Consider the following 13,229-nt stretch of genomic DNA (forward strand, 5'->3'; position numbering starts at 1 on the left):
ATCCCTAGCAAGGCTTATAGAAGGTGGTGATCAGGTCGAAATACTGAAACGTTAGTTGTGACCATGTCCAAATACCCCCCCCTCCCGGTAGTGTACGTTACTATTTGAACCAAGTATAAGTGAGATGGCGCATATGACGATACAATGCTCCATGGCTCCTGTTGATCTGTGCAGTAGAGCCAATGCTTCATCGTTCTATTGATGCCGACTGAGCCGTCCTCTCCTAGCTCTCCATACACATGCATCCACATTGCGGCTCTGTGTATGTAGAACGTCAACGGACCTACGGAGCCCCTCGTCCGTCGAACGGGGCTAGAACAGCATGACATGAGGACTTAGAGAAACCTACCTACCTAGAGAGGTGATATCGGTTTTGAAGGATGGATAGGCATTTAGGTATGTACCCGAATTACCTAGGTACCTAGGTAGGTAGTTGCTATGCATAGGATGTGATAAAGGCAGCAATGCGATGGAGACATGTTTCCTACCTAGGTTGGTACCCAGGTATTCGACAATGTGTACGGCATGTACGGAGCAAATCTGCCGGTACCTATCGTAAGGGCCAAGACATGAATATGAATTACCGATGAGATAGACGGCTCACATCAGGTTACCGTGTTGCCATTGAACACTTGCTCTAGAACGCGAGGAGATAAAGATGTCTGTTTTCGCTACCACTTTAAAATAGTTGCGTTCTCATCGTCGAGTTGTTAATATGCTGATTCTATATATATGATAAGAAAATGAGTTGGTCAATGGCTAATGAGTTGCCGCGAGTGTTTCGATAAAACCTTCTCGACGGTTCTAAAAACATACCTACCTACTTATCTATGGTTGTGCCTCAAGACTTCGTCACCCTTATAAAAGGTCGCGAATCCCGATTGCCGACTTTAAACGAGCTCGAGTGCTCATTCGATCTGGCTGCGAATAGATTCAACCACATGGTCTCCAACCCGTATCAATTAGATATCCATTAGATAATTTCTATTGCATTTCAGACTAGCCCCGGCCTTGGTAGCGTGATAGTATCGCTATAACGGCATCGTGTGCGTTGTTCTAGACTCCATCTTCAAGAGGAATGGGGATTGGGTTATGATAGTGACAGGCCAGACGCATTTGTAGGTTGGGCAGATTCTGGAGAAGAAGTACCTGTCAGCTTCGGTTACTTCCCGGTCGAGCTGGGACAGTGTTTAGACTGTGTTGTCTGAAAGCAAGCGAAATTTGCCAATTTTGGAGCTGCAATCGACGTCATCTTCTTATCATCATTACCAATACCGTCATCATCGGCTGCATTCTTCGTAGGTTCAAGGTTAAGTAGCTGTACTTGCGTGGCTTGAAGCCATTTTAGACCTTTATAAAAAGTAAAGTTGAACTCTGAGAGGCACACTTTCCAGAATAAGATAGGTATCTACCTAGGTAGGTAAGTACTAGGTAGACCGTAGCAGCGTAGACAAGACAAAAGACAGCAGGCTCTACCTACATCCTACCTGGTTACAGACCAATTAGTTTCTTTACCTCCACTATAAAACTAAGCTATCAGTGTACTTCCCCTCAATTAGAGTGCTGTTAAGTGGTGCCCAATTGAGGAACCTTGGAATGTTGCCCATGATTGGAGGCTGGGAGAGCTTGAGGTGTGGCAGTCCCGAAGATAACCTACCGGTCTACCAGCTTACAGAATAGGTACCAACACCCTACAATTTAATGACACTGTGTGAATATAGTTCGGTCGCTATCATATCCGCATTCTGATGTACTCTCTTACATCTAATATACTTCTCCACACCTTCTCCAGAGATTAGGTACATACAAAGAACCCTCGATCTGACCAACGGAAGAGCTCCTTCTGTCCGTTCTGCTCGTCTAACTGACGCGCTATCAATTAGTTACATACATATATGCACATTTCCTACTCCTGCCGGAGCTCTTTGTACGGGGAGACAACATACATACATACAGCGCACACAGCTCCAGATACCTACCGAACTAAACATACCATCATCAGGTGTTGTATTGGTATTTGTGAGCCAGTGGAATCGTATTTTTGTTTTGCCCCTTAGGAATTCCCATATCTTCGTCTGGGGATAGCTATACAACAGTATACATACCTAGTATATATATATTATATATGCCCTCGGCAAATCCGCTAAGAAACGAACATAAGAACATCTTAAAAGTATTTGAGTAAAATCAAAGCAGGTTACAAAAGTGACAAGTCAAAACCGCACGCATACCTACATTACCTCCAAGTGCTTACCCAGCTACCCTACCGGAAGCAAACGCGCTTACAGCTAATACATTAATACATCAAGCTTCGCAATATCGACGCCGTCATTTGTCTTTTCGAGAACCAAACAGCCAAAAGAAAAAGGAAAAAAAAAAGGCTCTTAAAAGCCCGGCCTCGACCCTGTAGGCCCCAATAAATTAAAACTTGCAATCACGTCGCCGAAGCCCTGCCATTCGCAAAGGGGGAACTCCAGCTTTAACCCTTTACCCTTCACCGTAGTAATAGAACTTGCTACGAAACAGGGCCGAGTCTAGTCCAACAACGGGAAGACGAAGCTCCTCTACCCAACCTTTAGCTTCCTCCTACCAATTTCGCACGTTTAATTAATTGTTACATTGCGCCAACTTGGACGTTGCCCTGTTATCGTTCTACGCCACTCCTCCTACTCGATCTCCTACTCGTCCTCTTATATTATTATAATAGGCGCCGCGTATCTTGTCGATACATACCTAACCTACCTGCCTACATATCTACCTAAACCCATTCCATTACGTCTCTTTTGCTGCAAGTCGGTCCTCTTCTTTTCTTTAGGCTTTTGGCGGTTCCGAGTTTAGGATTCCACCAACTTCTCTAATTCTGGAGCTTGCTACTATCGCCGGGTTCTACACCACCATCTCTCTACTGCATCTTGCCTCCACACCTCCACCTCCGCATAAGCCTACGATACGCAATCGGGACCTCCCGACTTGATTAAAACCGGTCTGCTCCAACTTCTTTTTCAAGTGAGAGACACGAAGACGTATATCCACTACTGCGACTTACCTATTAATGCCATAGAGCATTTGAACCTTCTAAATCGCCTAGAAATAAGCCAGCAATCAGATCGTCAGACTTAATCTGTCGGCTATATTTTTGACGGCGCCGACGTCGGTTGTGCTGGAGGACTAATTAACCAGTTCACGCATCATTTCCTTATATCTGCACGGAGGTTTTGTGTTTCTCATACCCCAGTTTGCAAATCTTGGAACTTGCAACAACCCGGGAAAATATTAAAAAAATATCGCCTTTTTCCCCTGTCCTGGTCTTATAATAAACCCGACAGAGAGTTACTTGTGCCAGTCCAATTATATCCCTAGGTACATACATGCCCAACTTATCTACAACTTCAACTAGGAGAGTTGTATTCTAGAAGGAATCATTCCGAATTTCTTTCCTAAGCACTCGCAATACCCAAAAAGCAACTATCCCGTCGCCCGCACTTGTTAAAAAGGGGACGACGTTACAATTGTGATCGTCGGATCGACAGGACACAAGCGCACTTTACAAACAAGTGTGTTTCCTCGTCCACGCTCCAGGAACGAAAAACCCACCGCTACGCCCACTCACACCCGCCGCCATCCAGCCATCCCACCGTCGATCGATCGATCGGTCAACTGGACTTGTTGTTTCCTCCCCGTCGACTTCGATACTTTCTTAATTCAATGAAGCTCGCCGTGAGACGTATTCCACGGTTTGAATACATTTTATCGCAACACCGAAGATGATGCATTACACAGACGAGCTGTCGGAAATGAGCCTCGAGTTGGCTGCGGGCCATAACATTGGCTTTGCCATGCACAAATACCTCTTGCTACAGAATCAGCATGAAGAGCTGCGGCAACATATGCACGATCTCTGCCCGTCATATACTACGTCCTCTACGGCGGTGACATCCCCTTCGGTCTCGCCAACCCGTTCGTTCACTGGCAGCCCGTCTATGACGCTCTCGCCTTTCCCTTCCCGAAGCCACCGAAGATCATCGCTGTCGATGAAGAACTCGGGGTACCGATGCTCGCAAACACAGCTAGAGCCGGTACTGGACGAGTCGCTGATCGAGGAAATGGCAGCGGGAGAGCAGAAGCTCTTCGACGTGAACGAGGGCATCAAACGAGCGCTGACGGAACTCCTGAACTGTGAGACCATACGGAAGGACCAGGAAATGCGAACGTGGGTGCAGACGCGGCTGATGGATACGGAGAGGGAATTGCGCAGCGGTCGAAGACGGCGAAGCCATGGCGGTTTCGACTAGGCGCCGGAAGCGCAAGTGCATACGAAGGAGGGGAACAATTGCTGCTACTGCTACTACTTGGGTAACTCCAAGAACGAAGAAACGAAAGGAAGAGAAAAGTACAGGGAAGAAAAACAAACTAACTAGACGGACGGACGGACGGTTCAAAGTTCGGGGTTTACAGGTTTTAAGGGATAACTGGATTAGGCTTGGGAAACTCGATACCTATTTGCTGTTGACGGCGTTTGGCGCATCGGAAAGAATTCTTCGCCAACCTTACATAGCGGCTTATCAGGTTGACAATTCTGAAGCTGAGGGTTGGTGACGGGAGATGGATTTTCGCGATTTTGTTTCGGTTGAAGATGGAATGGATTCGTCCTCGATCATCGATCTATGAATGCGTTTTGTGCATCGAAGGAGAAGGACAACGAGATGATTCGTGTGTGCGTATTGCTGTGCCATCGAAGGCATCCTCCTACGAGTGGAAGACTGGGATTTCGAAGTATAAATTAGATCCGTATGAGTATATAATCACTATTCAATCTATCAAGTACGTATTTGTAATTGTGATCGTGATCGTGATTGTAAGGAGATATGTAGAAACGGTGGAAGCTTGAAGCATGAGATGGTACAAAATACATCCATGGATCTTGTCGAGCCATGTCCATTATGGATGTATTGTACATATGTACCTGAGTATCGTGGCTGTGCAAATTCTCTATGGCTGTGTACTAGATATATATGTGGCGTTCTACCAATCAACGCGATAACTTTAAAAGTGCGTCACGGTTGGGAAGCTTACCAAAGGTGCTTTTTGCCTAGTAGATTTGAAGATTCACCATATCTTCAAAGTTTAAGTCTTCTTTTTAAATCCGTACCGCATTCAATTCATCCACCATTCTCTCGACCTAACGATACCATATATATGAACCGTCTACATACGTCCCCGAATTCCCTTTGACCGCGATCGCGATCGCGACTGCGACCTCGACGTCGTAACGAGAACATGTCCGTATTGCTGGAGACCAGCGCCGGCGATATAGTAATCGACCTGTTAGTTGATTACGCGCCCAAGGAATGTGAAAACTTCCTCAAGCTCTGTAAACTCAAATACTATAACTTTTCCCCCGTCCACTCCGTACAACAGAACTTCTCCTTCCAAACCGGCGACCCTCTTGGCCCTACCTCTGCCTCATCCGATGGCGGCTCTTCCATATGGGGTCTTATATCTGGCCCTTCCAACAAGACTTTCCCTGCCACTTTTCACCCAAAATTAAGGCATCTTGAGAGGGGCACTGTTTCTATGGCCACCGCGCCGCATCCTTCTGATCCCGATATTCGTCTCGCTGGTAGCCAATTCATCGTCACTTTAGGCGACAACACAGATTATCTAGATGGGAAGTCGGCAATATTTGGCAAAGTTGTTGAGGGATTCGATGCGCTAGAGAAAATCAACACTGCGATCACTGACAAAGATGGACACCCACTCGTCGATATTCGGATAAAACACACTATTGTCCTTGACGACCCATATGATGACCCCTCGGGGCTACGAGAGCCTAGCCAATCACCCCAACCCTCTAAGGCGCAACTCGCCACAGTTCGAATCGCCGAAGATGATAACCTGGACGAAGAGGTTGACGAGGAGGCGGCTGAGAAGGTTCGGCGGGAAAGGGAGGCCCGCGCCCAGGCCTTAACCTTGGAGATGATGGGCGATCTTCCCTTTGCCGAGGTCAAACCCCCCGAGAATGTGCTTTTCGTCTGCAAATTAAATCCTGTCACTACCGATTCCGACCTCGAACTTATCTTCAGCCGCTTCGGCAAGATTCTATCTTGCGAAGTAATACGCGATAAGAAGACCGGTGACAGTTTACAGTATGCCTTCATCGAATTTGAAGACAAGGCTTCTTGCGAAGGAGCTTATTTTAAGATGCAAGGAGTGCTCATCGACGATAGAAGAATACATGTCGACTTCAGCCAGAGTGTGAGCAGGCTAGCCGAGGTATGGAGAGGTGGAGAAAATGCGAAACGAAAGCGCAAACATGGAGGCGGCGGATGGGGTGGTGTCAAGGAATTAGAGAAATGGAGGAAGTACAGAGAAGAAGACGATCCTGACGGCGCCGAGGATGGTTACAATATGGTTCACGGAGAGGAGGAGCTGCGCGGTCGTTACGGACGACAGAGAGACGACAGAAATCAAGATGACAGACCTGCCCGAGATTCCGATCGTTTCAGGGATGGGGTCAAGGATAGGGATCGAAATAGTAACGATCGAGGTCGGCGCCGAGATGGAAATCCCGGACGTGACAGAGATAGGGCTCCACAGCGCCGAAGTAGAAGTCCAATGCGGGACGGACCTCGTGATAGGAACCGGTACGATGAGACGCAAAGGAATGATCGCCCTAAACCTCGGTACGAAGACCGACGTCGAAGAGACCAAGGTAGAGATTACGATAGAGACCGACCACGCGGTGACAATAGACGAAGATAGCTGGTAATTAATGACATCGTTTCCGAACAAGGCGACCATATCCGTTAAGCGAACCAAATCGATTAAGATAGGGGCCTCGCTAGATACCTGTTTGACCATCCCGGTATGGTGCTCATCCTTACGCAAAGAAGTTTCTACATTTTTGCTATGCAAATGTAGCATTGAACACTTAGGTAGATGTAATCCGATTTAGAGAGAAAGGACAATTGCTAACCTAGTGCAGACAATGCGATCGCGTACTATGAGTCGAATCCCCTAACCTGGCTCGCTCGTCCTTGAGGTTCTACTCAGCTCTACGTGTGTCATTCGAACCCCAACCTCTCTAATATATATCATATGACTAGTACCTAGTCAGTGTTAAAATGAACTAAATTATGCGAACAGATGCATCCTGAGATGCAAGATGATCGGAAACTTTTAGCTAACTATAAATTACGAATGTAGTCCCCAATTCGTATAGGTTCGAAAATAAAGTAATCGTCACTATACCGAGGATCCTATCAGCGTGCTTTAGCTGTGCATGTTTGGTATAATCCTTACACATCCAGCGATACAAGCTAGAATGACCCATCACCGCGGTAGCCACGGAGAATGGCCGGAGACGTAGGAACATACAGAATTTAGATGAGGGTGAGATATCTGAATGATTCATGCGGCAGCACTAGGGCTTCCGCCATGAGGAGTATCCATGGACATGTTTGGCAATCTATAATCTCAATCTTTATCCGCATGCTTTTTAGATATTGCAGGCAGCCGTTGATTCCACGGCAGAATAGTTCTTAGCTAGGTAGGTAAGTAGGTATCTATCGTTGGAAAGAGATGGATAATCCTACCGTCTAGGTCTAGCAACTAAGGTTCATGACTAAAGCCTCGGTTGCTGGATCATAAAACTTGTTCAACGTGTCACATCGTCTAGGATCCTGCTATTTTAGTGTTACCAACGAGGTCGCTCGACAACCCTTTGTTAGAATGCCCGAGGAACTATGAATTGCCCGGGTATTAAGGTGTTAAGATTAATATCTAGGTACCTACTTGTAATAAAGCAGCCACGATAAAGTATTGGCTAGGTACATTTGTGCCGGTTGAAGGGAAAATAGGGATCGGATATGGTTGACAAGGATACATACTAGGTAGGTACTTGGGTGTGTGTCGAGACAACGCTCATGACTAGAGCTATGAAGGTGTGTGTATGGCATCAATATGTGGTCAGGGGTTATCATCGAGGAACTCTGGCAAACTTTGGCAGGTCAAGAATGAGGTTCCATTTTCATATAGTATGGAGAAGCAGAGTATCCCGCGACGAACCAGGTCCAGTATTCCGGGTATATACCCCAACCTAAATCCCTTTATCATCTTCACCTACCCGCACACTAGAAGCCCGATGGAACAATGGAAGGCGGCTTCAATGATGCAAGGGGCTCGTGGCTTGCCGCCGCTCGCCGACTTGCAGGCTTTGACGACATCCGAATGTTTCGCTGTCGACGATACCGTTGATCTAGTAATAGACCGTACCTATCCTGACCTAACCTAACTTAACCTCACACATCAGACGATTCTACCATCATTTTAGGCGCTGCCATTGTCATGGGGCCTGGACCTTGTTAAAGGATGGTGTAGAGAAAGGGGGAGGGGGAGGGGGCTGTTTAAAGAATACCTACTTACCCAGATGACCATGGCTGTCTTCTCAGCTGACAGGTATTTGCCTCAGCTGCTACTAGGCTCGATGATTAAGTTATTAAGGGCGCTGCGACCGGAATTGGGGGAGCTCTGCATCTGCATAGGCAAGGTATGGGTGGAAACTCGCATTGGACGACATGGGTCGTCAACCAACGAGATACGGATGGTGTGGTCGCGAGCTTGCAACATGTCCTTCCCGAGTGTGGGGGGCGAGGGCGCTCTTTTTACCTACTAGGATGTGAGATTCGCGAGTCGAATTTGTTGTTAGCCGTCGTACCACTCAGCGTTCCTGGCATCTCTGATCCGAGCCAAAGAGGGCTCATGCCACGCCATTCGACGCCAACGTCTAAGAAACCGATCGATGCTACCCTTTATCTAGCAGGCCCGCAGGAGTTCTCGTACGGGATTAGAATACAGGTTTTGTTATTGCTTTTCCTCGATGCTGGTCGCCTTTTAGACCGTTTTCTGCAAGGTCCCCGACCTGTGCGACGAGGTCCTCTTGACATACCAGGCAGTTCTCTATATGGAGGGTTATTCATACCTATCCACCTAAGCAGTTAGATATTTTGTCTATCTCGGACCGAAGGAATCTTTTTTTTCATCGCATCAAGCTCGTCTTTGACAATCTCGCCTAGCACACCTTTATCCCTCTGCTGTATTAGCTAGGCTTAGTACGCTGCGCTGCGACTATTTATCGTAGAGCACCACTTTTACAGCTAAAGGGACCATCATAAAAAGCCAACCAGAAACCATCAAGCTTTTCGAGTTGATGTGATTTCCCGTTCTCATCAATTTGAGACCATTCAATACGTTTCCCTCGGAAGTCCGACTATGATCTGTTCAATAAATGAATGCGCCTAAAAAAGGAGCTCCGACGGTGACACGAGGTGGAAAAATGGACCACATCGACAGCGACTCGCTGAGGACCTGCTGGCCGATTCATATCACCTTAGATTTAGACCCTCAGGTTTTTGGGGGGCAAGCCTGTGCCACGTCAACCCTTCAATTAGCAGCGTTCAGTAGGAAGGGGGTTCTCGATGTGCTACTATGATGCCAGTCTTGTTAGTTTTTACCTAGCTCGTAATAGTTAAGGAGGAAGAGATGAACGACAACATAACGTCTCACGAAGAGGAGGGGGAAGAGGATCGAGCGACCCCTCACGATTCTCCCTTTTTCGAGCCAAGCTTGATAACCATCCCAACGACCACGAGCTCCCGGAAAGGACCCCAACTCCCGGTAGATCGTTGACATGGTATAGTTAAGGTTCTTACCTCATCTGATTCTTCTCGGCCGCAGCAGCTAGATGATCCTGGGAAGTATCTTTAACGAAGAATCGACTCCCTCCCTGTTGGATCCTACATACTAGGTAGGTAGGTACTATTGACGAAGGTACTATGTCTCCATGTCTCCATGTCTCCATGTCTCCATGTCTCCATGGCAATTTGAACCCCCAAAATGTCTCGCATACTGACGGACGAGGTTTCAGCCAATGATGTAGCGGCTAGTCGCACAACCACGGATACCTGCAGAGTATCATAGATGACTGACAGCGGGGCCCTGCAAGAAGCCGTGTACCTAGGGAGCTGGAGAGGAGAAATTTTCCGTTGCGAAGTCCTGTTGTTTATTACCCACTACCTAAAATACGGCAGCCATGTGTCTTGCTGCTGATAAGTACCATGTATGCCCACTTTGACCCCGGAAGCTTGTTGGGAGACATAAATATCTCTTTACGGGGGTGGAATTCATGCTCTCGTTGGCTGGTTGGGTCGAGTAGATCTAAGTTACTCGATACGGGTTGCCCTTGTTGAATGACATGATAGATTCCTTCCTCCCCCGTACCTTCATTATCCCTGGACTAGTGGGTTTTTCGTTCCCGCAAAGGAATAATGATCGCTCGACACGTCCCGATTAGGTGGTGGCTTTTTATTTTATTTTTATCAGCCCTATCCGGGGCTCTAAGTAAGCTTCCAGGTAGGTACTGTGACTGCCTCGACTATTACTGGATCTAAATGTTATTGAAACATCCATATTTCCAATCTCTCAAGCATTGCCTTTGTAAATTGTCTGAAGTAGTAAACCAAAGCAAGCGATTTCATGGTTTCGTCTAGCCGTATGTCGAGGTTTTAACTACTAGAAAACCCCCAATATTAATCTAACCGGTGTCGGGCATCGCGTATCTGTAATCTACATGGCGCTTCCGTGGGCGTAGGTACCTACAGTGTGCCCACTAGCTATGCATCCGCGCTAGAAATCCATTTATCTGTGCGAGACATCATATCTTTCTGCATACGGTAGTTTGCCAGCCAAACGAGCAAGAATTTGGACGAGCAGGGCTATCAAATCGGATCATCCACATACCGATCTACCCAGATCCTGTCCATCCAAGTGATTTGTGGGAGGAAAAAATTAAGGTGATAGATTACCTACAGACAGCACATTGGGAGGTGACGAAACCACATATTGCTGTCCGTCATTTGTATGTTTCCCCCCGACATCTACGACCCTGGTATCGCTTGCTCTCATTACACTATTCGCATAGAGCCGGCCTAAAGAATAGGTACACCTGGATCAGTTCTCGTTTAAGTAGGATAATGTATCGACCCAACTCGGGGGTACAGGGTGGGCGATGCCAAAACATCGATAATACTCTAGCAGAGTACCACTACCACTATGAGAAGAAGGAAGTTCGTGTGACTAGATATGTTAGGTACTCTGGTTTGCGTTGCGTCAAGTTTAGACGATGAAGTATCGAGAGTTCTCTATTAATCCTACTTCATGTCTTTAACATTGGTTGCTTCGCAAACACAGAAAAGATGAATAGCAACATACTTGGATACTTGAATGTGTATCCGGGTTTGCTTTCGCTCTCCTGGTCACGTAGAAAATTACCTGTACCGTCGGCCTATGAAATGGGTGAGCACTTGTCACCACCTAACCACTTAAGTTCCTTGTACTGGGATAACGCCTTCTACGCCTCACTAGCCCGGATCAAGCGGCTGTGGCTTCATATAGGCTTGGCTGAAAGTGGGAGGAAGAAGATCCTTTCGTCACTTTTCTGTTTGTGACTCTGTCACATTTCATTTTTACCCCGCTGAAGAATCTAGCATGGCAGGAGGCTGCAGTACGGTGAATTCAAAGCCCTGAGACCGAAGAAGACCGACGAGGACTTCATACCTGCCTTATTCTCTCTTCTTTCTTCTCGCTCTTCTTGCTAATGTTCTCGCCATCTCTCTCCCCTATCCTCTGCACAGTTACACAAAAGTACCGATACACATATGCAATAGGTGACGAATAACTGCGTCACGCAAGTAGGCGCTTATTCTGAGGTATGTCTCGATGTTGGGCAGCACTGGGAGGAGAGGGTTCTACTCGCCGCAGAGGAGTGAGCAGAGTCATGTCATTGTCTTACCCGACGTTTGCGTTCTCAGTAGGACGAGAGCCGTTGGCCAAAAGTAACCTGCTTGTGTTTGCTCTGGCAAATCTCCCGCGATCTCTTTAGACAAGTTAGTTGAGCTTCTCGTTACCTGCTCTCCGTTTCCTGTCTTCCGCACAGGAGATAGGTTGGCTGGGTGTGAGAATGACTCTAACTAGGTAAATCACACAGCGTCAGTGCTATCTGGGAGGTGGCGTGTGTGCGATTGGTATTTTCCAATTTATGTCTTTTGAAACTCGACTTGTTTTTATTTCCGAGCATCTTCGAAGTTGGGAAACATGAGCGATATACAAAAGTGAAAAAAAAGGTAAACATAACGAAAGTAGTTATTAGACATAGTTAGGCTAACTATACCCAATTCTGAGGATGTGCCTCCAAAAGCACTTGGATGGTAGCCGTAAATATATGGAACGGCATCTTAGAGTAATCTAGTTCTAGTATGAATAAAATATGCCGGTCTCAGTCGATATGAGGTCTAGCTGGTTCTCTACATCATCTATATAGATTGAATCGAGATTGGCCGCTCACCAAGCTCCAGCTCTGGATCGCCCCCTAGGATGATCGCCACGGCTCTCTCAAGCCCTCCCACCTACCTTATACTCTTACCCCCTTTGCCCCCTTACCACCTGGCCTTATAGGCGGGCTAGGCTGTTTGCGTGGGCTCCTCTCCTCCTGTATTTCAGAGTGAAACGAAGCACGTTGGCCTACATTGCAAGTCCAATTCCCATCCCCATCCCCAACTCCATCTGGCCCATCTAACATCTAGCGTACACATGGCCAACTTAGGTACCTAGTACACTTCTCTCATTATGCGGTCGCCATGCATCTAACCGTCTCTTGACTTGGTATACCCTTGGGCTTGTGTAACGCGGCTAACTTATTCGACCTCACACTTATGGACGTTCTCGACGTGACACCTGCCGTGTCATGAACGAAGAGGAAGATGACAAGTTCTCAACAGACCTCTACCTTGAACGGTCCTCCTTGAACCTAGTCGAACTTACCAGGTAGTTACAAACATCAACGTTGAGGCTTGCCCGCTGAGAAAGTGTGGTACCGAGTTATAACAGTCACGAAACTTGCAGCCTCTCAAATTTCCTCTTCAGTCTCCTTACTAACTGCGTGAGGGGAATCGTTTCCTCGTTTCCTCTTCGTCTCCTACTCGTCTCTTACAAACTGTCAAGTTTGATCGGCTCTTTTCCTTCTTCTGATGAAACATCAGAGTCTGACAAGACGAGAGAGACCCATCGAAGCTCGAACCTTTTCCTCAAGCTAAGATTTTCAGGGCTGAAAAAAAATTAGGATAGCAAGAAACCAACTGTCGGACAGCCTGGCCCCCTGTTCCTCTTTTTTTACA

The 13,229-nt window shown here is 47.0% G+C and overlaps 2 protein-coding genes across 2 annotated transcripts; both read left to right on the forward strand.

Moving 5' to 3' along the window:
* Positions 1 to 3,567: 3,567 nt before the first annotated feature.
* On the forward strand, positions 3,568 to 4,463 carry GGS22DRAFT_86922 (uncharacterized protein). The gene has a single exon (XM_047968298.1). It carries the CDS (start codon positions 3,765 to 3,767, stop codon positions 4,290 to 4,292), a length of 528 nt encoding a protein of 175 aa, XP_047814043.1. The 5' UTR covers positions 3,568 to 3,764; the 3' UTR covers positions 4,293 to 4,463.
* A 604-nt stretch (positions 4,464 to 5,067) lies between these two features.
* GGS22DRAFT_86930 (cyclophilin-like protein) lies at positions 5,068 to 6,998 on the forward strand. Its single transcript, XM_047968299.1, has 2 exons — positions 5,068 to 6,935; positions 6,986 to 6,998. Exon 1 carries the CDS (start codon positions 5,278 to 5,280, stop codon positions 6,760 to 6,762), a length of 1,485 nt encoding a protein of 494 aa, XP_047814044.1. The 5' UTR covers positions 5,068 to 5,277; the 3' UTR covers positions 6,763 to 6,935; positions 6,986 to 6,998.
* The last annotated feature ends 6,231 nt before the right edge of the window (positions 6,999 to 13,229 follow it).

Source organism: Annulohypoxylon maeteangense (assembly GCF_022496945.1).
Source record: "Annulohypoxylon maeteangense strain CBS 123835 unplaced genomic scaffold GGS22scaffold_29, whole genome shotgun sequence".
Classification (NCBI taxonomy): Eukaryota; Fungi; Ascomycota; class Sordariomycetes; order Xylariales; family Hypoxylaceae; genus Annulohypoxylon; species Annulohypoxylon maeteangense.